Source organism: Astatotilapia calliptera, chromosome 16 (genome assembly GCF_964374335.1).
Source record: "Astatotilapia calliptera chromosome 16, fAstCal68.1, whole genome shotgun sequence".
NCBI classification, from domain to species: Eukaryota; Metazoa; Chordata; class Actinopteri; order Cichliformes; family Cichlidae; genus Astatotilapia; species Astatotilapia calliptera.
Window position 1 is genome coordinate 22,463,966 of NC_137437.1, and position 27,230 is coordinate 22,491,195.

Genomic DNA, 27,230 nt, shown 5'->3' on the forward strand with positions numbered 1-27,230 from the left:
TAGATAGATAGATAGATAGATAGATAGATAGATAGATAGATAGATAGATAGGGAAACTACTGTATTACAGCAGCATGATAAAGATAATAAAATAATAAAAACAGTACAATCTACAATAAAAAGAAAACTGCCCAATGTAAAAGTACTGCTGGCCCACAGTGAAGGTGCTTTAATGGGATGTAATACAAACAATTTTTACATAAACAGCAATACTAAAAATAATGAAAATAAAAAGTAAGACCGAAATTGTGCAAAGGAGTAGTGCAAATGATATTAATGTTTGACACAGACATCTGTGTGGAATTCTATGTCCTGGTGTTCATCTGGAGAGAGTTGCTGTACTGTTTTATTGAGAATGATGGGAATGATTTCCTGCAGCGTTCTTTATGGCTGCAGGGTTAAATAAGAGGGAAAGGAGCTCTGCTGCTTCTGTAGTGTAGCACGGAGGAAATGAGATGGATTGTTTGTGATGGAGAGCAGTTTGTTCAGTGACCTCCTGTCCCTCACTGGCTCAAATGCCTCCAGATTCTTGCCAATGATGGTTCCAGCCTTGTGGATTAGTTTGTTCATCCTGCTGGCATCTCTGGCACTGATGCTGGCTGCCCAGCAGACAACAGCAAAATAGATGGCACTCGCTCCCACAGACTGGTAGGAGATCTCCAACATCTTTCTGCACACATTAAAGCATCTGAGCTTCCTCGGAAAGTAGAGTCTTCTCATCCCCTCCTTGTACACGGCATCACTGCTGGTCTTCCAGTCCAGAGCAACAGCACCTGGCTTAGTCTCTTTTTGTCTTGTTGACATTCAGAAGGAGGTGATTTCTGTCAGTCTAGGCCACAAAGCTCCTCAGACTAAAATTAAACAGATGAGTTTTATTTTGAAATGGCCGACAGGAAACGTGTCTTTATCGTCTCACCTAGCGTTACTGCGTTCCAAGGTAACTTCCTCCTCCTCCAATCCTGGCTTTTTGCCTTCGAAAACGCCGCCGCCGGGGTGCCAGTTGTGAAGCCCAGACAGCGTAGCAAAAATGCGTCTTCGGTTTTACTCTCTCCTAAAAATGAGTACGGAGTGAGTTTGTCACTTTAACAATTATTATATTTGGCTTCTTTTTTTTCTCTGCCGAGTGAAAGACGGGCGTGAATGTTGGCGTCATGTAGCCTCTGCTTTTCAGACTTTGGAAAACAAATCGGGTATTGTCGGTGAATTCTCGGGAGATGGCAGAATAGTTCGACCCGCGCCGGTTACCTAGCCCTCACAGCACTTTGAGGAAAAAAAATACCCCGCGAGGTAAGTTTTTATTATTATTATTATTATTTATCGTGACGTCTCTAAAATGTCATTTAATCCAGACTATGCTGGAATATGCGCGCGGACGTTTCGGTAGACGTGGAAAAGTTTGCCTGAGACGGCTTCGTGACGCGCTCCCGTAAGAAACCCGTCTCCCTCTCTCAGCTGCTTTGTAAAATCGTGGCCTGTTTGGTTCTGCAGCCGAGCATATTTTTATCTAACGTGTCTTTCTTGTGACTTTGCAAAAACAAAATAGCCGCTTCTGATAAGCTCCCCGCGCAGCTCGGTGTACCATCAGCTAAGAGACCTTGTCAGATGTGTCTCTTGTTAATGAAAGGATGAGCGCCAGGCTAAAATAACCACAATCTGGTTTTCAACTGCGACTGTGCTGGGTTCTGATTTCTCCTAAGCAGTCGAATCAAGCTCACGACATTGCAAGTAGCTGTGACTCGAAGAGTTTTTGTCATGCAGTCTTTAGGAGGGTCGTTCCAGCTCGATCGTGCCCCATCATCGCCCGCTGAGCACTTTTAACATCACAAACGCAGTCCTGCGGGGCGGGCGGCGCCACCAACACTCATGAACACACAGTATGACTACGAGTGGTTCGGAATTTAATTTTGGGCAAGTTGGAAATATAAAAAAAGCTACTTAAACGTCACTGATAGAGCATCAATTGGATGTGGAATAGATTTAAACCAAACAGAAGATGATATGTGAGAACTACTTGGAGGGACAATCTAATGGAAACCTGGTAGACCCGCTGATGAGAGGGTGCCAACTTCATTAGAAAGGTGTTAATGCTGGCTGAAAACATTCAGAGATAATGGTGCTGATTGCAAGAAGTGTGAATGGGGAACGTCTCACACTTAAGTGCTCTTTCTCAGAATCAACTCATTGTTATAGATCCCACAAAATGACAATCCCACACACTGAGTTTAAATGCCAGGGAAGCCTTTCGAATGTGCACTTTCTGCTTTAGTCGCATCTTTTTAAGTTGGCTGCACTTGATGTGTCTGCGCATGACAATCTGATTGTCACACACACACACACGAAGCCCGAAGTCTGGCATGGGAGACTATTTGGGCGAGATCCATACTAATCCATCCATCAATTTTCTTAACGGCTTATGCAACTTAGGGTCAGGGGGGTGACATGTTCATTTTTAAAAGGGTGGTTTAAATTGAAAGCCGTCTCCATTCAAAGCTTTTTTGTCACAGTTTCAGGAAAAATCTCCATCTAGCCTGGGCCCTTTAATTGCTGCTACTAGCTGAAGCACACAGACGACTTGTTCACAAATATAATTTTTCTTCTCTTTTTTTTCCATATTAGCTGCGTAGAGATGTTCAAATCAGTGAAGGCTTGAAGTGGATAGCGCTTTAGGGTTTTGTGTCTTGGTTAGTGGCAGCGTTAAGTGGCACTTAGTGGCTGTGTGGTTGTGTGATCTGGAGAATGTAACCCCATAGCTGGCCAGTCACTGAGCTGTGGCCTCTTGGCCAGCGCCGGTCATTCTCGAGGCCTGGCCTCATGGAGTCTGGCTGATAGCGGTCAGATAAAGCGACGTCAGGCTGTCTGGGTGACTGTGTGTAGTTCAACTCTGGGGGTGGGGGTGTCTTGGGGAGCCTGTTCTGTTCATCTGAGGAAATAACTACCAGTCTGATTGTGGCCGTTGTTCCTACCATTTTGGGCCTTTCCTCCCTCTCACCAACTCTTGGTCTGGTTTCAAACAGACTAACGGTAGTAGCTGAATCGTCAGCCAGTTATGTTTATATTTATAGAGCATCTTTGGTGGCCAGCGTGTACATTTTTCAAAAGGTTTCTAAAAGTCCCACATAACTATGTTACTTTTCAGTGGCTTCATTTTTGGTATGCTCACCCCCCAAAACATACCATGCTAACGTGGCAACTGAATAATCTGAAAATGTGTCCTCCGATATTATTTGTTAACTGCTCGCACGCATGCCGAGTAAAGTAATAATCAAGTTGAGGATGACGCGTTATGAAATGAGAGATGCTGAAAGGCAATGCATAGTTTTTCAGAGAGGTAGACTACAGGCTGCAGTGAAATCAGAATTACTGCAAAAACTGCTGAAAAACAATTAGTAATCGAAGTATCACACCGAATACAGACAACCAGAAATTTGGCTTGTGATAGTGAGCTGAGGTTATAACAGTTTTTGTTTTTTAAATTTCCACATAGCAGCTCCCAGGTTCTTTATATATGAATATCTTGGCCCCTACACCAGTGTTTTCCTGTATCTGTTCCTCTTCTGACGACCATAAATCGCCTCATTTGCCCTGCAAGTCCGGGCTATTTCAGAAAATATGAAGCGAGGGGTTTGCTTTGAGGGGGGGGGGGCAGGCTTCCGATAGCAATCATTTAGTGTGCCCAATAATTTGGCTGTCAGAAGCAGCTGGCAGTTTGGGTTGGAACAATATGCGAGTGGAGTGAGAGAAAAGCTCTGAAACCCTGCGAGAGTCTGTGTGTGTCGGGGGAGGCGGGGGAGTGGCGTGTGTATATGCATATGTGTGTGGAATCAGGTTACACAGTCTGTCATTAACAAGGGAACTGCAGTTATGAGACCAAGATAGACTGCTTCATGTCTGAGGCTCATCGCGTTTCCTTGTAGGTGGCTCTCAAGTTGGAGAAGAAAAGGAGGGAGGAGGGGCGAGGGAGGAAAGTGTGTGTGGATATGTGTGTAAACAGGTGGTAGGTGCAGGCTCAAGGATAGAAAGGGGAAAGAATCTGGCTTGAAGTGCGGTGTCAGACTAGCTACCTTCAGCTTTCTCGCGTCACGATTTGTCTGCATGTGTGACCCGGGCTTGTTTGTCTGTGTGCTGACTTACTCGAAAGTTTGACTAGCAACAGACCTGGCATCAAACGAGGCGGGCGACTGCAGAGAAACGCGGCATGTGGGTTGAATTTGCTTGCGCTCTACGCTTGTGTCCAGCTTTTTAGAAAGGGGCCCTCTGTCTGCAGTGTTATTTTTAGTCAAAAAATCCTTCAGCCTTTTAATAATCATCAGCCTTATGTAGCCCAAACATATCGCGATGAGAAGAGCTGTCTGGGACTTTGAGGCTCTGCAGGACATGGGAAGTTAGAGAGGGGGGAAGAAGAGAATGAGATAAAAGACTCCCTGTGTTTCTGCCAGATTTTTAGTCTTCCTCTGTTTGCTGTTTGGGAGCTCGCTCGTCTCCTCATCTGGTGGCTCTGCGCAGACTTATCGATTCCTCCTGTTCTGTGTTCAAATGTGGATGAAGACCAGTGGAGACAGAGAGAAGAGAGACGAGACGCTGCTGTCTCCTCAGATGCGCACACACACACCTAGATCTGCAGTGCTCACGGCTCCACTCCTCTCTCTCCACAATAACCCCAGACTGCACTGGAGACAGTCTGCAATACACATTTTATGAGCCCTTCACTCGCTTCAGTGCTCTTGTCTTATCGCTCAGCTGTTAGGGGAGAAAGTTATGGCTTTGTTTCAGTCTCTGCTTCTCTCTGATCTCATTCCCGGGCACGGGCTCTTATTTGGTGTGGGCACTTTGTCTGTGAATTGAAAATAATCTACGTTTCATCTCACGTGTCATGGGGTTGTAAACTGAAATGGTGCTGTTATGATGGTAGTGCTCTGCTGTCGTAGTCGATGGGGTTTGCTCGAATTCCCGTCCCCCATGCTTGAGGCAATTGGGCCATTTATAACATTTAGACATTCACTGCTTTTGACATCGAAGTAAGGATCGGCAACATGGCTGATATCAGTGTCACGGTGTAGCAGTATATTTTGCTTCGCACATGTGCCAAATCCATGGCTGCTAATTCTAATGACTATTTTAATTAGCAAATACTTAATCAGGTAACCACGAATGCCCCAGAAATTTCCGTGAACCTAAACAGGAGTAAAAAAACCTGACTAAACAGTGTTACCACATGATCATAAATAACAACTGCAGAGTCATAAATGATAGTACAGAATATCTACTTTCAGAAAATAGTTACATCACATTAATGACTTTATTGTAAAGGATTATTCAAAACGGTTTCCTTGTGCTCAGATTGCCTGGGAAGTCTTTGCTCGTGGAAGGCAGGAAACTCAAAGCCATTAAGGCTCGACTGGCAGGAGGATGTCATGGCCCCGATCAGTCTCTCTGCCGATCACAGATTCATTGTTTTGTTGCAAGCTGTTTACTTAGTGGTTATCACAGTGGTGTGATGAATGTTTTTTCCACGTATGGTTGGTCACTCACTGTGGATTATCTTGTTATCCGTCTGAGTCTTGTCACTCAGCTTTTAGAGCCTTCTCATAGCTTTTGGTAACTGCACTCAATGCTCTTTAGTCTAGTCGCCTGACTTGTTTTACAAGAAACAAAACTGGTGCAATGGGTCCACCTTGATACAAATCAAGGTGTCCTTTTAAGTGAAATATTGCCCCAGGGCGGTAACCTTTATAAGATGGTCATTTGGAGGGAGAATGTTTGTGCATTCCTTTGCTGGCAAACGTGGCTCTGGGCCATAAAGTCTGTTTGAACTGGCTGTTTCAGATGTTTTGATGCTGTGTGAAAATGAATGTCTAATTGCTATGGTGACTATTACGTAGAAGACTCGTTAACAGTGCCATCGCAACGCTGTAAAGCATTTAAGTTTGTCCCACCCCAGACGTCCCATACCACAAAGTCACGATACAGCCATAACATTAGTTTGTGAAGAGATTTATTTAGGGTTTCTTTTTGTCTTTGAAGAAGTTGCACTACATTCTGCGTGTGACAAAAAAGGCAAAGGTTTGGTGATTTTTCCCAATCTTTTCCAGAGTTCATGTGTGAGAATGTAATTTGATACTCATTGTTTACATTGCACTGTACTCTCCTGGTCTTTCTATCATATGTGTTTGACATCTAACATTGCCTCAGGTGTTATGTCTTTTTTTTTTTTCTTTTCAAATGAATCAAACTTCAGTGAAGTATTATTAGAAATGAAAATGGCTGTTTTTCTTTGTTGTGAAACAAGAAAACATACTTTTCATTCTTTCTTTATTTTTTCCTGTCACACAGCAAATGTTTGTATTGTTGGAAGCGATCTGCTTTATTGATGAAGCATTTATTTACCCGTTTCTCAGCCCACTTCCTCTTTAAAAAGCTACATTGCAATGAGATGGGTATTTGTTTCGTTTAAGTTTCTAATCTTTTATTCCAACTTGAGAATCATTGGAAAAACATAGACCTCCAGCATATACCGCACAAAAGATGGATGTAGCTATGGTGATGTCATGAGGAGTGGCGAGTGTGCAACTCTGCGCTCACTGACTTGTCAATCGTAAGTCATTATCCAGTGAGCGAACTGTGGCTAATCCTCTAAACGGAAAATTATGGCCAAGATTTGCAAAACAGTCTTACTTTTTTTTTATTCACTATGACCTGAAATTAGTGACTGAGTCAGAGGTCAGACAGAGGTCAAGTCAGAAAACAATTTTGTCATAGACTTCTATAGGGCTGGAATTCTTTCTGCAATCGCAGCTATTGCCATCTGCTGGCGTACAGATGAAATGCAGGTTTAAGGCACTTCGGATCTGGAAGCTACGTCCTTATTTTATACTTTCTGTGGTCTACAGTTACAGTTGATTTGATTAAATTAAATTAATGTGAGGATTCACCTTTAGAAAATGATTAAAGTTATTACCTCTCAGGTAAGTGTTGTGATTTGTGCCACAGCTGTGACCCACTGGAGTTGTAGTTTACATCTTCTTTATGTGTTACCATCTTATTTAAAGAACAAAGGGGACAAAGTGGGTCTGTCCCCCGCAGTGTTTAGAACAAATGCCAAGGCTTACAAGTCTATTTCTAAAAAATTGAAACAATACTATATCTTATTAATTCCTCAGTTTTTTCTCCCAAAATGTTTTTGAGACTTTTTGCTTCACAAGGAAAATTGTGTTTGCTTCATAGTAAGATAAGTGGTAAGATGTTGGGTAATGTTTTCAGAGCTTTTGAGGATTGTTTGCTAATTTACCAGCTAATTACATTACAGTAATGTAAAGTTGAAATGTGATTCCCTAAAAAAAAAATCACTAAACGTAGATAAAAGTGATGTTTTTGGTTTAAATATATGTATTTTTTTAATGTGACTAAGTATATTTTTTTCTCCTGCTAATTCTACCTCTGTTCATTCTTTCTCCTACCCACTGAACACATTTTAAGTAAAAAACAAAACAAAACAACAAAAAACCCCATATTGCTTTAGGCCCTGAGAGGTGGAGGGCGAGATGAGACACAACAGGAAGAAAAGAATAGTTTTTTGATTAAATTTGGTTGAGGTCCAGAATAAAGTGTGGGTGTGAGTGTGTGCATACACCTTAGGTAGCACCATACCCACAGAACAAAAACTCGCTATGCTGTTGCCTACCACAATTAATGTGTGAGTGAAACACTGGGCAAACAGAGGGGGGGGGTATTTGCATTTGATTACATTCCTCACATTGTAAAAGAGGCCGGCTGCTGAGATACTGCAAGGCCCTAAGAGATGGAGTTTGGCTGGAGCTAATGGGGCACTGCAGATTCCAGGGGACCTCAGAAGTCCTTTCATCTCCCATTTTGATGAGACCCTCGGAGAAAGAGGAGTGTTTCGAAAGGTTAATTCAATTCAACTCGACTCGATTCAATTCAGTTTTATTTGAACTGAATCAAATTCATGTAGAGGTTCAAAGAGCTTCACAGGCATAAAAACATTAAGAGCTTTGCTTTCCAGTGGCTTTCACACACACATTAGCAGTACAGAGTATTATGATATACGCTGGTCATACAAGGGCGCTGTGGAATGTGAAATTGTGGGCATTTGAAGTTTGGCAATGGCAAAAATGTGTTTTTTATGCAGGTTAGTTCTAAAATAACCGGGCCAGGTTGAGGGCGGTTTTCTCGTAGTCTGTATCATGACAGACATTATGTCAATTTAAGTAATCAGTTTTCACAGCAATATATATTACATAAAATATATAGCTAGCAAGTGGAAAGGTGAGACAACGGGGAAAGGAAGCTGAGTTGGGATTCTCAGTGACCAGGTGATTGTATGACTCGGAGGGAGCAGCCTTAGCTAAAGCCAAAGCTTGCACGTCGGGGACATGCCTCAGCTTTCCCCCAGCTCTAGTTTCTTTCTAGACCCTGGAAGAGAAATCAAACCAAGTACTGATGTTTGAGCATTTAGTGTGCACTCTACTTTTTAAAGTAAATTGATATTTTTGCCTTCTATTCAGTTTGTAAACATTGAATAAAGGAAGTCTGTTTTACACTCATAACCTTCTAAGATTTGAAGTTAAGCTTGTGCATTTATATTACCTTACCTTTAGTCATTCTGAGTGCTTTATTTTTCTAACCCAAGAGTGGTTTAAAACTGAGGTGAGCATGTTGATTTTCCAAGCTGTAGTGCGAATACGAATGTGGGCTGCTGCAAAGAGGACGATTTTTTTTTTTCGCCCTCAGGTCTGTATTACACCCACATCCACCTAGGAGCGAACCATCTGTGTGTCCCTGATGGCATGCTGGCACTTTGGCTGTCTGGGTGTGGGTCAGCAAAGAGGGACAGGGACACGAACAGCAGGATCTGCATTGCCCTAGTCTCTGCCTGTTTCTTCTCTCGCCGCCCTGCAGTTTGCTGCAGTTTCCTCGGTGCCCAGGCTATTTGTGCCATGGTAACTGTGCCAGCCTGCCAGCTCAGACACAGATTCCACCTCTCGTCTCCCTCTTTGCCAGCATGATGACTCAGCAGCTCCTGCAGGGCTTCAGCCTCCTCCCTCCTCAACCTCGGTGATACACCATGCTCATCAGACAAAGTAGTGTTTTGTCATCCTCCTCTTTAGCTGACCTGAATACAAAACAGACCCAAATAATAAAGCGTCCAACTAGATTAATATGTGTCTTGTATCACTTTTAAAATGTCAGCTATAAATTATTGTGGCAATAACATGTTGGCTTTAATCATACTTAATGTCTCGTAAGCAGAAAATTCCTCAAATGGTTAAAATCACAGCTGCCTACAGTGGGAGAAATAATAATTTAATCCTCTGCTGATTTGCATTACAAATCACATTGATTTACATGTCATTGAGTGAAATAAGTATTTGATCCCCCAACCAAAACATTAATTAGTACTTGGTGGAGAAACCTTTGTGGGCAAGCACAGGAGTATGATGTTTCTAGTAGTCGGCCACCAGGTTTGCACAGGTTTTAAAACGGATTTTACAGAAACTCACAAAATCCTTTAGGTTTCTTGGTTACCACTTGGTAACTCAAAGTTTCAGCTCCTTCCACAGACTTTCTAGAGGATTGAAGTCTGGAGACTGGCTAGGCCATTCCCTGACCTTAACAAGGGTATTCTTTAACCAGTCCTTTATTGACTTGGTTGTATGTTATGGGGTCATTGGAAGACCCATCCATGGCCCATCTTCAGTGTTCTGGCTGACGGAATGAGGTTCTCGTCCCAACGTTTATTGTAGCTTTTTGTGTCTATTGGCCCCGTGACGTTTTGAACTTGTCTTGTAACCTTAGCAGAAAAACAGCCCCAAAACATAATGTTTCCACATGTTGTATCTGTGAAGGTTCTCAGTCATCCAGGTCATCGTAGTCTAAGGAGCTTGGAAAGAAAAGTGTCTGGATTTCTTGAAGTTGCTTGAAGACATTTCACGTCTCATCCGAGAAGTCCAGACGCTACGCTTTTGTTTCCACTTGTTCTTTGGGTCATACTCGGCATTTCTCTTCCTCCAAACATGGCGGGTAGAAAGCTTGATTTTTGGTTTCATTTGACCACAGCACTTTCTCCCAAGCATCTCCGAATCATTTAGACCTTTCTTGGCAAACTTAAGATGGTGATGCTGAAAGACTTTTGTCCCTGTTACAACTTAGTGTGTCCTAATATTAATTTTTGGGTTTTCCACCGCCTTACTCTTGATTATCCTCACCCCATGAGTCAAGATCTTGCATGGAGCTGAAGATCCAGGCTGATTGGTAGTCATTTTATATTATTTATTATATTTCATTCATAATTGCACCAAGGGTTGTCACCTTCTCACCAAAGTTTTTGCATTTGTTCTGGTAGCCCATTCTAGCCCTTGGACAGCTCTTTGGGCTTGTCCACAGTGGTGGAGAGGTTGGAATGAAAGAAATTGATGCTGTTGATAGATGTGCTTTATACACATCAGGATATGAGATCAGGAGTGTCTGTAGTTGATGGATTGTAATTTGTGTGCCACACGTGTGAATCCAGAATCTGTGGCTGCCAGAATTTTGGGTTCTAAATTCTGGCTCGATTGTAGGGGATCAAATACTTACTGCATTTAATAACATGCAAATCAATTTTATAATTTTTTTTTTTTGTAATGGGTTTTTTTCTTGATTTTTTTGGCTGACATTCAGTCTCTCTCCATTAAAAGGAAACTACTAAAAAAATTAGAGACTGTTAATTTCTTTGTAAGTGCGCAAAATTACAAATTCAGCAGGTGATCAAATAATTATATTCCCCACTATGCATGCCTTTTGGTCCAGTTGCACCAGTAACAGCATGTGAGTAGCATGTTTAATTATCTCTATCTAATCACTTTAAGCTCCGCTCAACTTCTTAGAGTAATGCTTATCAAGATGGCCCTCTGGAGTGAGATCACTGGAAAGAGTCTGGGAAGGAATTGTGGCATCATAAAATGGCAGCGGCGACATGCAGGATCACTTTAAAGTTTTTCTAGTAGCGCTCGGCAGCAGTCTACCCTAACATACTTCTCGCTGAGCCATGTCTATTTCAGGTGTTTATCTTAGATTGTACACACAAGGGCTTGTTTGTGTTAAGCTAAATGTAATCTTTTATGTCTGCTCATACAAGGTCGGTACCTACGCAGAGAATCTGAAGCCCTCGTAAAGAACGTCTTTGGTGGAAAAAGTATTTCTATTCTTTACTTTACTGAAAGAAGGAACGTCTCCTCCATTTAGAATGCCGGTATTACCACCTGAATGTGCCTCAGAAAATGAAATGCAAAGTTACTGTATAACGAAAGTGCAAGCAGCTCAACCTTTTCTTTATAGCATACTTGAGTCAAATTTTACCACTGGAACAGAGGAGCTCAGAGCATAATAAATGGCATCCAATGCAAACTGACATTTCACTTTCAAGGAAGGCAAAGAGAAGGAATGCACATATAACATTATTTTCCTCAAAGTATTTTAATGCATATCAAAATCAGGGCAGCTTTCTCAAGCTCGTAGCATTTCCCTCTGCCTTATAGTATTGTAAGGCTTATTACAATATTGGCTCCAACCACAATAAGCAACTGGGGAAAATATATCTTAAGTTATAATAAGCATGTGGCGTTCATACCAGTTTCCTATTACATCACAACTTCAGAGGACATAGGAAGAGGGAATTAGAGGAAAGATGGGGGTTGAGACAGAGTGGGGGAATGAGAGCACACCCTTGGCAGGATGTCAGCTCTGTGAGCACACACTACACGACGCTGCCAGAGAATTCAATACGCAGGGGTAGAGGGACGCAACACACACGCATTCACAGTACGACAAAATTGTCTGCTCAGATCAGTTTTGCAGATGCTAGCTCTGCTTCTTTTCCTTCCCTAAGAAAGCCTTCTGAGGTTTCCAATATCATGTCTGGCTCTGTGTTTATGAAGCCCAAGCTGTTAGCTGGGTTTATGATATGCTACCAACTAGCCATGGCCTATTCATAGGTGGGAAACAGTTTACTGTGCTTATGAAACATAAATATTGCTATTAATGCATAAAGTATACTTTGAATTCCTGCATATGCATACTGTACTGTTTGAAACTTGCAGGGACTTCACATTTTAGTCTGAGTTTTTTTAAAACTCAGACTAAAATATTTGCCGTCTATCCAAGAAGCACACACATACCCAGTGAGTACCTCGTTCCTTATAGCTTGTTAAAGACAAAGTGTTTGAGTAGGCGAGATGAACTGAGACAGACATAATTTCATTGCCCCGTGGAGGCTGTTTTGGCAGTAAATATAAACAAAAATGCAGCAAATCATTTGCCTGCACTAATTGATGCCATTAAGCAGAGCCTTGTGACATGCTCTACTTAGTTAATTGAGGTTAGTTATTGATCTGTTCAGTGTTTGAGTCAGCATGTTGTGCTTGATGTTGTCTTTTTTGTTTCTTACCAGTCGTATGAGTCAAAATATCAAGATAACGAGGAACACGCATCTGTTTTATTTGGCCTGGGCCTTTAATTTTTTTTTCCTTCTACACCTCTGCTTATCTCTTTGTCCCGTTTCCTCCGGCTTTCTGACTCCATCACAGCTCTGCCTGTCCCCCCGCTTCACCTACCCCACCCTTCCAACAGCATGGCGCCCTTCTTCTCACTGTCCCTCTGGGCGCTGACACTAGACACCTCCTCGTCTCGCTCCCCCCACAGCCACCTCCCTCCTTTTAGCCTAACTGAGTGTTGCGGCCCACCGTGACCCACATCTCTCTCGCACGCTCGCCCCGTTCTCTGCCCTTCTCTGACCCACTGTCCCCGAGTTGCCCCTGGGCCGTTCCTCCCTTGCCTCCTCATGCCCGCCTGCCCCGTGATCTTCATATCTCCGTTGCTGTTCCCCTCTCCTCTCCGGTCCAAAGGGAGCAGACAGAGCTCCTGATTATCTCTGTGTGGCAGCCTCTGTTTTGTGCTCTGATTAAAGGAGCAGCATGTGGTCTGTGTGTGAGCGGCCTGTGCAGACGCCGCTGTTGGCCTAATGCTAACATTACGTGCTTAATCATTTATGTCTGGGAGACGGGCACAAAAGCTTGGAGGGGTTGGGGTACTTATCAGCGGCGCAGATGCACTGAGGCGCAAACGCACATGGTGCCAAGAAAACGTTCCCGGTGTTTGGTATAGCATAAACGGGGCACGCTCTAAGCTACGTGTATGCTCAACACTTGCATATCAGCTTTATAAAATGGTTATTTTGGCGTTTGCAGTGTGAGATAAACAGGTGAACTGTGACAAAAAAAATCTGTCCAAAATGGAAAAAGCCCTACTACTGCACAGCGTATGTGACGGTTCCTACAAATGCATTAAATATTGAACGATTAGACTGTCACCAGGTCTCTAAACGATAGTATTCGGGCACCCACACTGTCCTCCTCTCTTTCTCCTCCTCCTCCTCTTCATGTCTGTCTGCTCCTCTCCCCTCACTGCCAAGCAGCCTGTCCCTCCAACACGCACACACACACACAAACTCACACACTCACGCACCGAGGCAGCCAATAGGAGAGCACCAGTCTCCCCATTGCTTGCCACTCAATGCCTTGTTGCCAGGACAACAGGAAGGCATGAGACCCACTTTACTTGAGCATTTTAAACTTGGTGTTGACTTTTTCCCCCTGAAAACAAGAAAAGGTCTCCCTCTGTAAAATCACTCACTCTAATATTCCTACCTCGATGGGGAAATCCTGCCATTTTCAGTCCGTCTTATGAAGTAGTCCTCTGAAAGGAATTTTCACAAAGATATCACCAGTGTGCTGATACAGAAAGATAAAAATCACAATTTCATAGTTGGAGTGCCACGTACATTTTGTTTTTGTTTTCATTTTTTCCCTCCCCCTCTCCAGGTCTACAATGACGAGTGTGGACATGTTTCTGTTAGTTGTGATCCCACTGGTCCTCCCCTGTTCAAGCTTAGAAGGTAAGTCTCTAATAATAAACCAAAAGGCTGCTTTTTACGTCAGGTCTGAACAGGAGCGGTATCGAAAGGGACAGAAAGTTCCTGTCGACAAAACCAGACAGGATCCAATTCGGTGTAGTGTCCGTGCTAGATATCCAGAGAATAAACAATATGTACAGTGCTTGAAAAGTTGTGTTATGGACATCTGAAACACCCCCTCCTCCTGTGAGCTAATTAAAATACGCAGTGTTACTTCTGTTTCTTTCACTGTCCCCCCTCAAGTTTGTTGCATGCATAGAACAAAATTCATGCTGCCCCCCTGTTTCACCACCCCTCCTCAGTCTGTCTGCCTTTCATCTGCTGTCTGTCAGTGTTATTTTAAACTACTGCAGTGGCAGCGGATTACAGTAGAATTTTTTCTTTATTCTGGCAAGCAAAACTTTCTCCCTACATCTTCAGTATGTATTATCGCTACATGCAAACAAGTAGCGAGCATTGATCATTTATTGTGATTGAACATGAAGGGTCATATTTCTGCCCTCATCTACTGTGGGACCTGTGTCTTCTCAGACATAAATCCTGATCTTCTAATTGTTTCCTCTTGCAGGTGAGGGCGGTGTGAGAAATGAATGTTTATGTGACGGATCATCCTGCAGCGGTGGGGACCGATGCTTTGGCCAGGAGTGCTTCAGCTCTCTCGCGGTGATAAACGGGACATTGGTCGTTCGTAAAGGCTGCATTTTGGGGGACGAAGACCGATCCTGGAGCTGCAGATCCACACCAACTCCTCAGCTGGTGGTGAAGTGCTGCTATGGGCATTTGTGTAATATGAACATCTCCCTTAACTTCCCACTAAAAGGTGAGGCATTTGCAAAGAGAATTGTGAAGTTGTCCTGCTTTAAACTCTGCAGAACTTTGAAATCGAATTTCAGGACAACTTTTTCAACGGATTTGGAAGTTGTCTGTGGTAGCTGACTCCTTAGCCCCTTTTTTCAATTACTACCTACTCAACTCGGCTTGACTGGTTTTCCATTACAATCCAGTACTACCTAATGCGTGTTGTTGTTATCATAGCAACATGTCCGATAGACCTGCTGCTCCGTCTTGGCTGGCTTGTCTTGACCTGGCTTTTCGTCAGACTCGGGGATCATGGCATCGTTTTTTGTAGCCATTTCCCTCGTTGCCAGGTTTCAAAAATGGTGGTTTTAATTTTCGTAAACAGCGCTTTCGTGACTCATCAAGTGACGCTACCGACCAGCCAATTCAGTCTCACAACGTCACATTTTAGTACCACCTCGGATTGCTTGGAACCCTGACTGATCAGGTACTAAAAAAGCACCTGGTACCAGGTACTATGACCCAATGGAAAACCTTAAAAACCATGGTGAACCGTGCCGAGTTGATTCAAGTAGGTACTAATGAAAAGAGGGCTCTTGCTAACAGCTGTACTGGTGGAATTCACAGATGGAAACCCAGACGAGAAGTGTTTGGACTGTAACACCACTTTTTTTCCTCTGAACTGGCAACAGTTGACAATGGATGCATTGTGTTTTGGAATTTGGGTCCATTCATCCCATTCTCATGATCCAGCAAAACAACATTTTGGGCATAACTCAAGAATTCGTACACTAATCATGAAAACACACTTCATAAATACCTAATAGGATAAAATAATCAACAAGCAATCGTGCAGGACACAAGATCTTGTGTGCTGTTTCTAGGTTGTAGCTTTTTTTTTTTTTTCGCAGCAATGTGTATATCTGCAGCACTGCCTGCTGTCATGACTACAACTTTGTTTTCTAACATAATCAGCTTTCTGTGCTATGCGTGCAAACACATACAAAGAATTTTACCTAGAATATGATAGTCTCAGAACAGAAAAAGAAAAGGCTCAGCAAGGTCGAGTCAGATCTCTTGTATTCATCTTTCTCAATACTGTAACTCAGAAAAATGTGCTCAAGTTGTGTATTTCTTTATACATCAAATGCCACTCTTTATCCTAGACCCTCGACTTGACTGACAATAAACACCCTTTGGTGCATAAAATGTAAACATGCATTTAAACTGAAATTTATTAAGTTATACAAGTGCAAAGTTGTAACTCTTGGTTGTTGTTCAAGCTCTGTGCTTCAGCACATTCAATTTCAAGTAAGCTAATGGACTCTGTTAAAGTCTGTTTAATTTCCAGTAGCTTTATGCTATTATTATTAGAGCCGTGTGTGAGATGCAAACCTGTGTGTGAAATTATTCTACAGTATAGCTGCTTAGTTGTTGTGTGCTTTTACAGTTGATAATGACAATGTATTTAAAATCGCAAGCTAGAAAATCAATTGATCTGTCCCATGAACCATGTGCGTGCTTGTCAACAACTAAAATCAAAGATTTAAACAATCTTTTCTGGTCTGTTTGAGTAGGACTCCTGAATAAGTGTTGTTTCAACAAAATAGAAAAATTTGTTTTATATCAGGAGATGCTAGATTCAAACAGGCAAAACATTTTCTGCTCTCTTTGGTGAATGTCCAGCAAATGGATCTTTTCAACGTGCATGATTCTGATGTGAGTGAATGCCTTTTAATTTAATGGGTTGCTAATGGTATTGGTCTAATGGGTTTCCCCACATATCTATTTCCTCTTATCAGATGTACAACTGTCTGCTGGCAGACCAGTCCTCAGAGACCAAGAGTGTGTATGCGAGGGCGGTGTGTGCGAGCATGGCCATCGCTGCACAGGCCAGCACTGTTTCTCCGCTCTGAAGATGATTGATGGGGCAGCCGTCCAACAGAAGGGCTGCCTGAGGGACGACGAGGAGGGCAAAGCCACCTGTGCCATGCCACCCTCATCGGCCCATGTTGTCAAGTGCTGCCAGGGCCATCTGTGTAACATGAACGTCACTGTGCAAGCCCCAGGGAAAGGTGACTTTGTACACATTGTACAGATTTCTGTTTGCTGCTGTTCCTTCACGGGCCTTATGTAACTTAGGATTGTGCAAAAGTTTCATGGATGATTGGGGTTTTTTTAACCAAAAGATAATCTTAATTCATTGCATTTTTTAAAAAGTTTTCTTTCTGAATCTTTTGCAGGTACAGTAGTCCAGAGTAAGTCCCTGAGCAAAGAGGAGCATGAGTGCGTGTGCGAGGGTGGTTCATGTGGAACACAGAATCGCTGCTTGGGCTACCAGTGTTTCTCATCTCTGACAGTCAGCGGCGGCATCATAATGTCCCAAAAAGGCTGCTTTAAGGTCTTAGAACAGAGCACGATGACCTGCAAGACCCCGCCTTCCACAGACCAGATAGTTGACTGCTGCCAGGGACACCTGTGTAATATGAACATAACTGTGGAGCTCCCTGTCAAAGGTACAGCACAATGCTACCCAGAATGCATCACATATCAGATTGTCCAAGATTTGCAAGAACTCTGCTCTCAGTGTTGAACTCTGAACTCTTTTTTTTCTTTTTTATCAAATCACTAACCACATTCAAAGTACTACCTAGATGTCTCATATTCAGAGAAGGAGTAGCCGTATGGTTGGTTTATGCTACGGTTTACACTAAGCAACACACATTCATATTCTCCATCATCCTCTACTGAGATGGCTTCAGCTTCAGCTGTGAAATTACCTGCCATGGCTGTTCTGGACTGTTTCTGTTGGCTTGAGTTACACGTCCATGTGGTCACACTCCTGGCATGTCATGAAACAGGAAAAAAAGGGGAGACGGTGGGCAACTGGAGGGAGGTTTTGAATATTATTTAGTCATGGTCCACTTCTCTTCTTTTCTCTCAGTGGCTGTCAGGGCTGGCTGACAAGAGCCCAGAGGGTGAAGCCACCTGGGATTGAAAGAGTCAGGCATCGATACACAGAGCTTTTGTCCTTTTTTATTTCTTTCACCTGTACCTTAGCCTCGACAGTCATGCATTTGATACTACGGCCTACATGACGCATTTAGATCTAATATGCCTTAATCTTATCATCTTGGTTGTGCATTGAAGGGATAGATCAGTTGTGAAAATGATTACATTGTATCCAGCACTTTCCACAAATGGTTAAAATACATATTTACAGTTTATTAATGTCAGTTCATTCTGTATTGTACTAGTAGTACATAGTATTACGCTAATGCTGTTTTGTTATTGAATTTTAGTTTTTCTCAAAAATATCCTAATTTAAGCCCAAAAATTTGAAAAAAGTCTAAATAAATGGGAGTTGGTTTCAAAGTTGGTTCACACGGAACATCTTGAGTTTAAAACAAATAAGTGAGGTGATACATCCCCATCTGTAAAAGCCCACATCTGACCACATTTCGGTGATACCATCCAGCAATACATGTACCATATACCGCTACTACCATACCATACGCATGACATGCATACTTTCCTATATTGCAATCTTCTGTCTTTTGAATTCTCACAAATGCAGATAATCATGAAATAAATTTTTTTTTTATGTAACATTTTGCAGCTGAATGCATTTCGCCATGTGTGTTTGATTCAAATATAGTGAGCCCCTAGAAAGTGTTGCTAGTTATGTGTATTTGGAAGAAGGAGTTCATTATGCAAGTTGAGAAAAGGGGATCATTGTCAGTGCTGGAAGCAGAGCCGAGCAGTCTTTTTCCTTGGAATGTTTGGAAAGTGTGAATGGTGGTCAGTTCCTCAGGATGGCCTCTGCTGACTTGATGAGCTCTACTATGTGTGCATATGAGTGAACACTCTTGTCTGTGGATATTCTTTATGCACCTTCACACCCACCCCGACTTGTTTCTTCAGGAAGCCTGCAGAGTGCTGCAATCCTCTGTTTTGTGTATGGTTGAATCCTCAACCTGTGTGGTCCAAGACCGCTCCCTCATTGTGTCTGATCCTGACGCTCAATGAACACTCTCCAGTGTCGTTTACTGCAAGCGACCAATACCAACTCTAGATTTAAAAAAAGAAAAAAGAAGCTAGATTTAATTTGATTATGTTCTAAAACCATCTAACGGGATGACCTGATAGTGACACTGTAAATTTTTTCTGTCCCCTTAACAGCTGATGAGCAATCCAGCTACAGTGTGACCACACTAGCTGTTGTCATCGTGGCACCCATCATTGTCCTCATCATCCTCTCTGCTGTCGCTATCCTGGTGTTCAGACGGATCCACCACAACCAAATGGAGAGGCTAACCTCCCGAGATGCTGAATATGGAACTATTGATGGCCTTATAGCTTCTAATGTGGGGGAGAGCACTCTAGCGGTGAGTAGTCGATGGCACAAAGGTGGCTACCTTCATAACGCACCTGAAAAACCAATTTTATTAGCAGCTCAAGGAATAGTATAATGCACTAGTTTGTTTGATATAAAGCCTAATCAAATTCCAGTCTTTTATTTGCACCCATTACTTTCCCTTTGTATGATGCCAGGTATGATGCACAGTTTCTACTGCAGACTTGCACTGTAACAGAGATCCAATAACAGAGATGTGTGATTCCTATCCTCTAATTATGTGTTGTATTACCTTGAGGGGTTCCTGTGATGATTTTTAAACACTGTTGGATTAGTGGGGACTTTTACCTTCCCTTTGTACGCATTTCCACTATTTACAGGATAAAAGAGTTGCATCAGCTTCATAAACAGAATTCAATCTTGTGATTAAGCCGTGATGCGATGGCACTGCAATTATAGTCTCCTTCTCCTGCCATGAGTTAAACCTGTAAAACTCCCATGTTTGCCATTTGATAAAAAAGTACTCATGTTTTTAGTAATTTGAATGAAATTATAGCTTGATAGTGTCTAAACATAGCCTTATGTAGTTTCCGCTTTAAGTATGCAAGAGTGGTGTTAAGTTCCTTATCATAGAGCAGGAGTAATCCTCTGTGCGGATGTCTAGTGGACATGCAAAAAGTGAGGACAACTACTCATCTGTGGTGTCCGCAGCTGTCAGCATGCATGTCTGCAAGTGTGTGTCATCCCAGCCTTGGTTTACTGGCTGTTTGGGTCGATTTGAGCTAGATCAGTCTCCGAATATGGTTAAATTGAACTGTGCAGACTGTTGCTCTGGACTTTCTTTCTTACTTTTAAGAACCGTTTGTTCTCGAGGAAAGAAAAGTTAAAGCAGTTGTACACTAGATGCATATGTATGAATTTTGTGGCTGAATGTGTGGGTGGTGCCATTGCTCCTCCCAGTTTTTTTCCCCCAGTCGGTTAGAGGGAATGTCTTTTGCTATTTCTTTTCTCTCCACCCATGCATGGATTGTGAGTTTTCTGCGGTTTTGAAGCCCGCTAAACTAATCCAGAATTTAGGTGGAGTCCTGTGGTTAGCATTTAGTCTGAAAGACAACCCAGCACATTCATTGGCTCACACACTGTGTAATCATGTTCAGCATAAACTGAGTCCAATTGGTGCCTTAACAAAATACTTGGTTGTTACCGTGCGTTTTACCATTCAGTAATCTTTCAAGAGTTGTTCTCTTTTGATAAACACGTCTAAACTTGTGGTCTAAACTTTTGAAATTCCAGATTATCTGATTTATTTTTGCAGCACCACGAGAAAGATTATTATGAACAATGGCATGCTTGTGGAAAGTGTTTGTCCCTCGGTAGCTGCTGCCTAGACTTGCTCTCTGGTTCTAATGATATTGCAACGTACTGATCACATTCTGCTGCTTAACAGCCCGGCCCAAAGATGCACTCCTAAAAACAATCCTCCTGCACCAAAGAGAGGGGTTTAAACTCTCTACAGAGCAACTCATCATTCATTTTACGGCCTCTGCCTTGCATTCCTGTGTTGTGATTCCAAATTGTCTCTCAGGCAGCTCTTGCATTATGCATTTGTTTATCTGAGGCATCACTCCCCTCTATTTTCAATCCTCATTCTCCCCTCCTAGTTAGTCATTTGTTTTGCTCAGCTGCTGCTGACTATGTTGCTGTGCACTGCCCTCCTGTGTTAGCGCTGGGATGCTGCACGTCTTGCAGATGAGATAAAAATAAAAGGCTTAGCAGCATTGCGCCTGTTTTGGAGTCTGGCCCTTGGATTAGATAAAATCTTCAGCACCCACACCAGTCACCAGGGAGGGGGTGGTACTTCTGTTATTTACTCAGCAGGGGGCACTCTGCAACACTAGCACAGAAACACACACACACCCACCCACACACATTATCTTGGTACACACAGCTTGGCCCCCTCCATCCCATGTGGGTGCCACATCAAAGACAGCCTGCTTGTTATTAATCTCCATCGGAGTCCCAGATGCTCCATATTTCACCATTTTTAGGCTTGAGCCACAGGATTCTTTTGGGACTGAGCTTTTCATTCATATAGATCACATGCAAATTTATCCACAGACGCACAAATAAATTCATAAGCTCTTTTTCTCAATTTAATTTTTTTTTTCTCTTTCCCAGGATTTGCTAGATCATTCCTGCACTTCAGGAAGTGGCTCAGGACTCCCTTTCCTTGTTCAGAGAACTGTTGCACGGCAAATCACACTAAATGAGTGTGTGGGTAGGTGTCCTGTCAAAAGCTGTATTCCTATTTGCAATAGCACAGTTGGGGAAACAAAAAATCTGCCGCCTCTTTTCATTTTAAGGTGACACGGTAACTGAGCAGACTAAACGTCCTCCAAAGAAATGTTGAGATGTAAAGGGTACTCCATCACTCAGATTAAGCATAGGGGCAACTTTACAGCTTTGGCAGCACAGATTGTGACGCGACAGACCTGCAGCCATGTATATTGCGTGCTTATATACCGACCAGCAACAACATTAAAAGCACTGATTTGTGAGGTAAATAACATTGCTGCTCTCGTCAGAAATTTGCTGGGAAAACACAGTTCCTGGCATTCATTTGGATGTTACTTTGACACTTACCACCCACTTAAATATTGTTCTTGAGCACCCCCAACTGGGAATCAACACTCACCAAAAGCAGCATCCTCCTCCTGCAGCATAATCTGCCTCACCACAGTTTAAACTGCAGAAACCGACAGAGTCCAAAGTGCTACCCTGCTTTTAAACTTTCTAGAACCCAGTATAATCGAGCATCTATAAGAGCAGTCTTGTCAAGAAGGCCCATCCTGCAACCAACAGGAACCAGAGGTTATAGTGCTAATGTCCCAGTGCCCAACAACACAAGACACACCCTGAAAGCCTCTGGTTTTAATTTTGTTGTCGATGGGTGTATACCAGATTACAGTACTTTAGAATCTCATGTTTGATATATATTAAGGTAGAGCTGATCATTAATATAGCTAGTACAGTAATTTACAACATTTCATGTAGTATTTTACAGTCTGATAAGTCTACAAATAGAAGTTCCTGGTTCATATTTAACTTTTCATATCTTGAAAAAGGTGTAAGACTAAAAAGTCCTGTGTGAGCATTCAAAACATGAAATTCAGGAACTTCCAAATCTTCAGATAAATCATCAAGAGAATAAAAATATGAATTTGAAATTGGTTGCAAAACAGACGAGCAGTGTGAGCTTATCGTGAAAGTGGGCCAGAGTGAATGTGCAACAGTTCAGCAGTGAAGTCCCCAGAGCCACAATTGCAATTCAGTCTTGAGATTGTTTTATGATAAGTGTCAGTGACAATGCTGGCAAGAGTCAGCATATTTTCAGGAAAACAAATTGCCACAATGTGTTGTGGCAATTTGTTTTTATGAAAAGGTACTCATGTTGAAAGTCACTTGTGTTGAAATGACTTCCCTAACCCTGCGTCACTCTAAACCATTTTTTTATTACAGTTATGACTATATTAATTGGTTTTTGGCCACTGGGGGGCAGTATAATAAGCTGTCAAATATAGTAAGCCTACAAAGTTATGGCTACTAATAAAATATAAATATAAATAATTTAAGGACATTAGCATTCAAAGTACACTTTCTTTTTTTGCCCTGATACATATTATTTCAAATAATCACTTTCCCTTTAGGTTATCTTGTTTACGATCTTTTAACAGGTAATTGTTTGTAGCTGTTTAATATTACACTTTTTAATATTACACTATCAATTCAGTATCTTGATAAGTTAAAAAGCTGCAGAGATGTTTATGCTATAACAAATATAATGAATCTTCATTGTTGCCACAAAAATGATTAGTGCAGGTTTGAATGTTACACACAATGGAGTCCATCAAGTGTGCTCGTAGTAAATTTAGTGGAATATGAACAAAGTGTGTGTGTGTGTGTGTGTGTGTGTGTACCGATTCATAATTTTTCTTTTTACTTGTCAGGCAAGGGCCGTTATGGTGAAGTGTGGAGGGGCCAGTGGCAGGGAGAGAATGTTGCTGTTAAAATTTTCTCCTCTCGAGATGAAAAGTCTTGGTTCAGAGAGACTGAAATCTACAACACTGTGCTGCTGAGACATGAAAACATCTTGGGTATGCAACCTTTAATAAATGATCAGGTTTAGTGAGCTCTGATATGCACTGAAGGACACAACAACCATTAAAGTTGATATCATATCAAGCTGTCACTCTTAGGTGCAATGCATGAAAACTATATAGGTAGTGTGTTGTATAAGGATGTATAAGGATCAATGCATGCTAATTTCTCCTTGGTTGCATGTTTACATTTCTGTTGATGAGCAATATTTAATTTCATATCTCTCCACGTAGGCTTCATCGGTTCAGACATGACCTCAAGGAACTCCAGCACCCAGCTGTGGCTCATCACTCACTTTCACGAGATGGGCTCCTTGTACGATTACCTTCAGCTCAACACCCTCGACGCAACCAGCTGCCTCCGGATGGCGCTCTCCATTGCGAGCGGTCTGGCGCATTTACATGTCGAGATCTTTGGCACTCATGGCAAGCCAGCTATTGCCCACCGAGACCTGAAGAGCAAAAACATATTGGTGAAAAAGAATGGACAGTGCAGCATTGCTGATCTCGGTGAGAATAGTGTGCACGTGTGTTTGTGTTAACACAGCAGGGGTCCACAACGGTGCAATGACACGCATGGCAGGCAGATGTCGCAACAATTCATAAACATGATTCTTTATGGAAAAACTTTGAAGGATACAATTAGCAATGTCTTTGCTTCGAGTTTTGGCTTCTTCTCTTCCTATATGGCAGAGCAGGTCAGCCACTAATCAGAAGGTCGGTGGTTCGATCCCAGGCTGCCTCGCCTCTGTCAGTGTGCCCAAGGGCGGCTGTGGCTACAATGTAGCTTGCCATCACCAGTGTGTGAATATGTGTGTAAATGGGTGAATGACTGAATGTAGTGTAAAGCGCTTTGGGGTCCTTAGGGACTGAGTAAAGCGCTATACAAATGCAGGCCATATATCAGTGCTGATGTGGCAGTATTCCTTGAAGGGCGACAGTCAGGAGATTACTGCAGCGGCTACATGCCCCTTAACGGCAAAAATTTAAAAAACAAAAGTGACTGTTAAAGATATTACTGGTGAATCGTGAAGGCGGGGCCCCTAAGCTGACTACAAAATGTAGACCATCATTTGCAAAGCTGTGTGTAGGGTCTATAATATTCACAGAATAATGGAGCGTCTCGGTTTTAGTATTTTATTCAGTGCAATCATTAATACGGCTTCGATAAAAGCAGATCTGAGCTGATGCACGTGAAGATTAGCTGAAGAGGTTAATTGAAGGTTACAATTTATTCATTGCGTTAGAGACGTATTCGCTTCATGGTCGCTCAATTTGCATCTGTCTGCTCAGCCGCATTAGTTATTTCGAAAAAATATCCTCTTCCAGGTGTATTGCTTTGCCCTTAACCGAAAACACATTTTGAGGACCTTGGTTCGCTTTATCTAATGCATCAATGTTCCGTTTGCAGATGCTTGAATAACATCTAATTCGGGGACAAGCCATAACCTGGCGACAGGCTTGACATGTTTACAGGCTCGATTTAATAAATTCTGCTCCGAATGACGCATTTTGCTGTCCTTACAAACATGGTAGCTGCTGTTTGTCTCCTAAGTGAGTTGTTGTTGGGTTGGAGTACATCCTGTTTGGGCGAACAGGGCCACGCATGGTGAACAAATAGCCTTCCAATCGACTGATTTAAAAGATGAGTGTCGGAAAACTTGGTCTCCTCTTCACTCCAGTATCTGTATTAGTTATTGTTGCCTCACTTGGATGATGACTTAATTAAAAATATTTACTAATTACCTCCTTCAGAGAGTTAAAGTATTTTCTCTTTTAATCTCATTGATTACATGTGTATAAGAGGCGATTTTAAAGTGTTCTTTTGTTTCCATTTAAGGTCTGGCTGTCATGCATTTTCAAGACACAAACGAGTTAGACGTGGGGAACAACCCTAAAGTTGGAACAAAGCGCTACATGGCCCCTGAAGTGCTCGATGACTCCATCCAGATGGATTGCTTTGAGTCCTACAAGAGAGTGGACATTTGGGCCCTGGGCCTCGTCCTGTGGGAGATCGCCAGGAGGACAGTCAGTAATGGTCAGTACATGTTTTACACAACACTGTCCTGTTGGATTCAGCTCTGACCTGTTGTGATTACGTCACTAAGGCACAAGGCCATCTGTTAGTCTTGGATGGGTGTAGTAGAAACTATAAGAACAGCTGCAAATATTATGTACGCGATCAGAAAATTGGGCATGGCATATTTGTGCTGTTTGCAAAGATACTGCATTGAGGTGGCTGTAGTCAGGTCTTTCTTCAGAAACAAAACAAGTCATGGCTTCAGCTTGGACTGAGTAAAAGCTTTTTATATATTGATTTAAAGATGTAGCCTTGATACACTTTCTGTGAACTAAAACCCACTTCTTATCTTCACTGTTAAAGGGGCTTTAAGCAGGATTTAAGATATTGAGTGGACATCTCAGTCAGCAATCATTGTAATATATATTTTTATACTTTACACTCTTAAACTGTGCGATCTCCGAAGTAAACTGTTCTTCTTTGTCTTCTTCTTGTAGGAATTGTAGAAGATTACAAGCCCCCTTTTCATGACGTGGTCCCAAATGATCCGAGCTTTGAAGATATGAGGAAGGTTGTGTGTGTGGATCAGCAGAGACCCAACATCCCAAACAGATGGTTTTCAGACCCAGTAAGTAATGTTACTTTTGTCAGAAATACACAAATGAAGTAAAATCCAGAGTTTTTAGTGTTTACATCAGGCACATTGATCGATTTCCATTTTTCCTCTTTTTTAGACTTTAACCTCCATGGCTAAACTCATGAAGGAATGCTGGTACCAGAATCCGTCAGCCAGATTAACGGCGCTGCGCATCAAAAAGACTCTCACAAAGATCGACAACTCTCTGGATAAAATAAAAACAGACATTTGAGCCTTCCCCGAGAAGACGAAGCAGGCATGTACTGAGGGCCACTGAAGATGTCCGGAGGATGGACCACCTTAGAGAAAAATCTCAAAAGATAAATGACTCAATAATTTCAGTGCCCTTATAGTGGCACAGACTTATATTTATTTTAAAACATTTGAGGGACATATTTTGGCATCCAAAGATGGCTTACCAGGCATTTCCGAGACTGCCGATGGTCTTAGAAATGGGAAAATATCTATTTCAACTTTTATCATAGGAGCTTGACTATTAGAAATGTTCTTCAAGGAAGAAACTTACCAGGGCATTTGAGTAGGGTTGCTTGTTTTTAGAAGAGCAGATTTTGTTTGAAAACCTTTTTTAGCTTGGAAAATGTCTGAACGCGGTCATTTCTTTATCTCTTTAATTGTACTGTGTTGTTCTTTTGCATTACGGTCGATCCATTTGGAAAAGATGTCAACTCGCCGGTTGAACTTGCCTAGTCAGTCAGCAAACTTTGTAACACAGTAAACATGTCGAGGTGTGTCTCACTTTGTGTCCAGTACCACTGTTTACAATGCTGTCAGAACAAGTTTCTTGGGATTTTGTTCAGTTCTGTAACATTTAGTTGTACAGTCAAGTCAGTGGCACCATCCTTTTCCCGATATCGTCCAACTACAAGGTACTCTGTTGCAAACCTTTTGTATATCATCATTAACTTTACATTGAATTATTATTTTTTATCTTGTTTTGCTTCTTCAGCTTTACAGAGACATATGCTAAAAGAACAAATACAATATCTGCTAGATGATGCTGAACTGTATTCCTCCAGAGGCCTGTAAGTAAGCCTGTAAAGCCTGTATATTGTCTTAACGCGTGCATTGTCGTCTTAATGCGTGCATTGTCAAAGTAACTGAAGTCAAACTTCAGCGTTTTTTAATTTCTTTAACATTTTATATCAATTAGTTATTTTTTTTATTAATTAAAATGTGGAAAAAAAGAAGTAAATTACATCTGACTGGTGTCTTGATACTGTGTCGAAGTGTGTAGAAATATCTCAAAAGTCTGTAAAAGAAATTCACAACCTTGA

The 27,230-nt window shown here is 42.0% G+C and overlaps 1 protein-coding gene across 5 annotated transcripts; it reads left to right on the forward strand.

The window, feature by feature from the left end:
- Positions 1-867: 867 nt before the first annotated feature.
- On the forward strand, positions 868-27,151 carry LOC113007557 (activin receptor type-1). 5 transcript variants are annotated; one of them, XM_026144235.2, is made up of 13 exons: positions 927-1,068; positions 1,172-1,287; positions 13,875-13,948; positions 14,535-14,786; positions 16,567-16,839; positions 17,008-17,280; positions 18,947-19,152; positions 21,300-21,399; positions 23,129-23,275; positions 23,513-23,788; positions 25,119-25,316; positions 25,796-25,926; positions 26,033-27,151. In XM_026144235.2, exons 3-13 carry the CDS (start codon positions 13,882-13,884, stop codon positions 26,165-26,167), a joined length of 2,058 nt encoding a protein of 685 aa, XP_026000020.2. In that variant the 5' UTR covers positions 927-1,068; positions 1,172-1,287; positions 13,875-13,881; the 3' UTR covers positions 26,168-27,151. The 5 variants fall into 5 exon arrangements, with proteins under 5 accessions (XP_080147271.1, XP_026000020.2, XP_026000021.2 ...); XM_026144236.2 differs by having other exon boundaries at positions 927-1,061; XM_080291145.1 differs by lacking the exon at positions 1,172-1,287 and having other exon boundaries at positions 868-1,061.
- Positions 27,152-27,230: the final 79 nt, after the last annotated feature.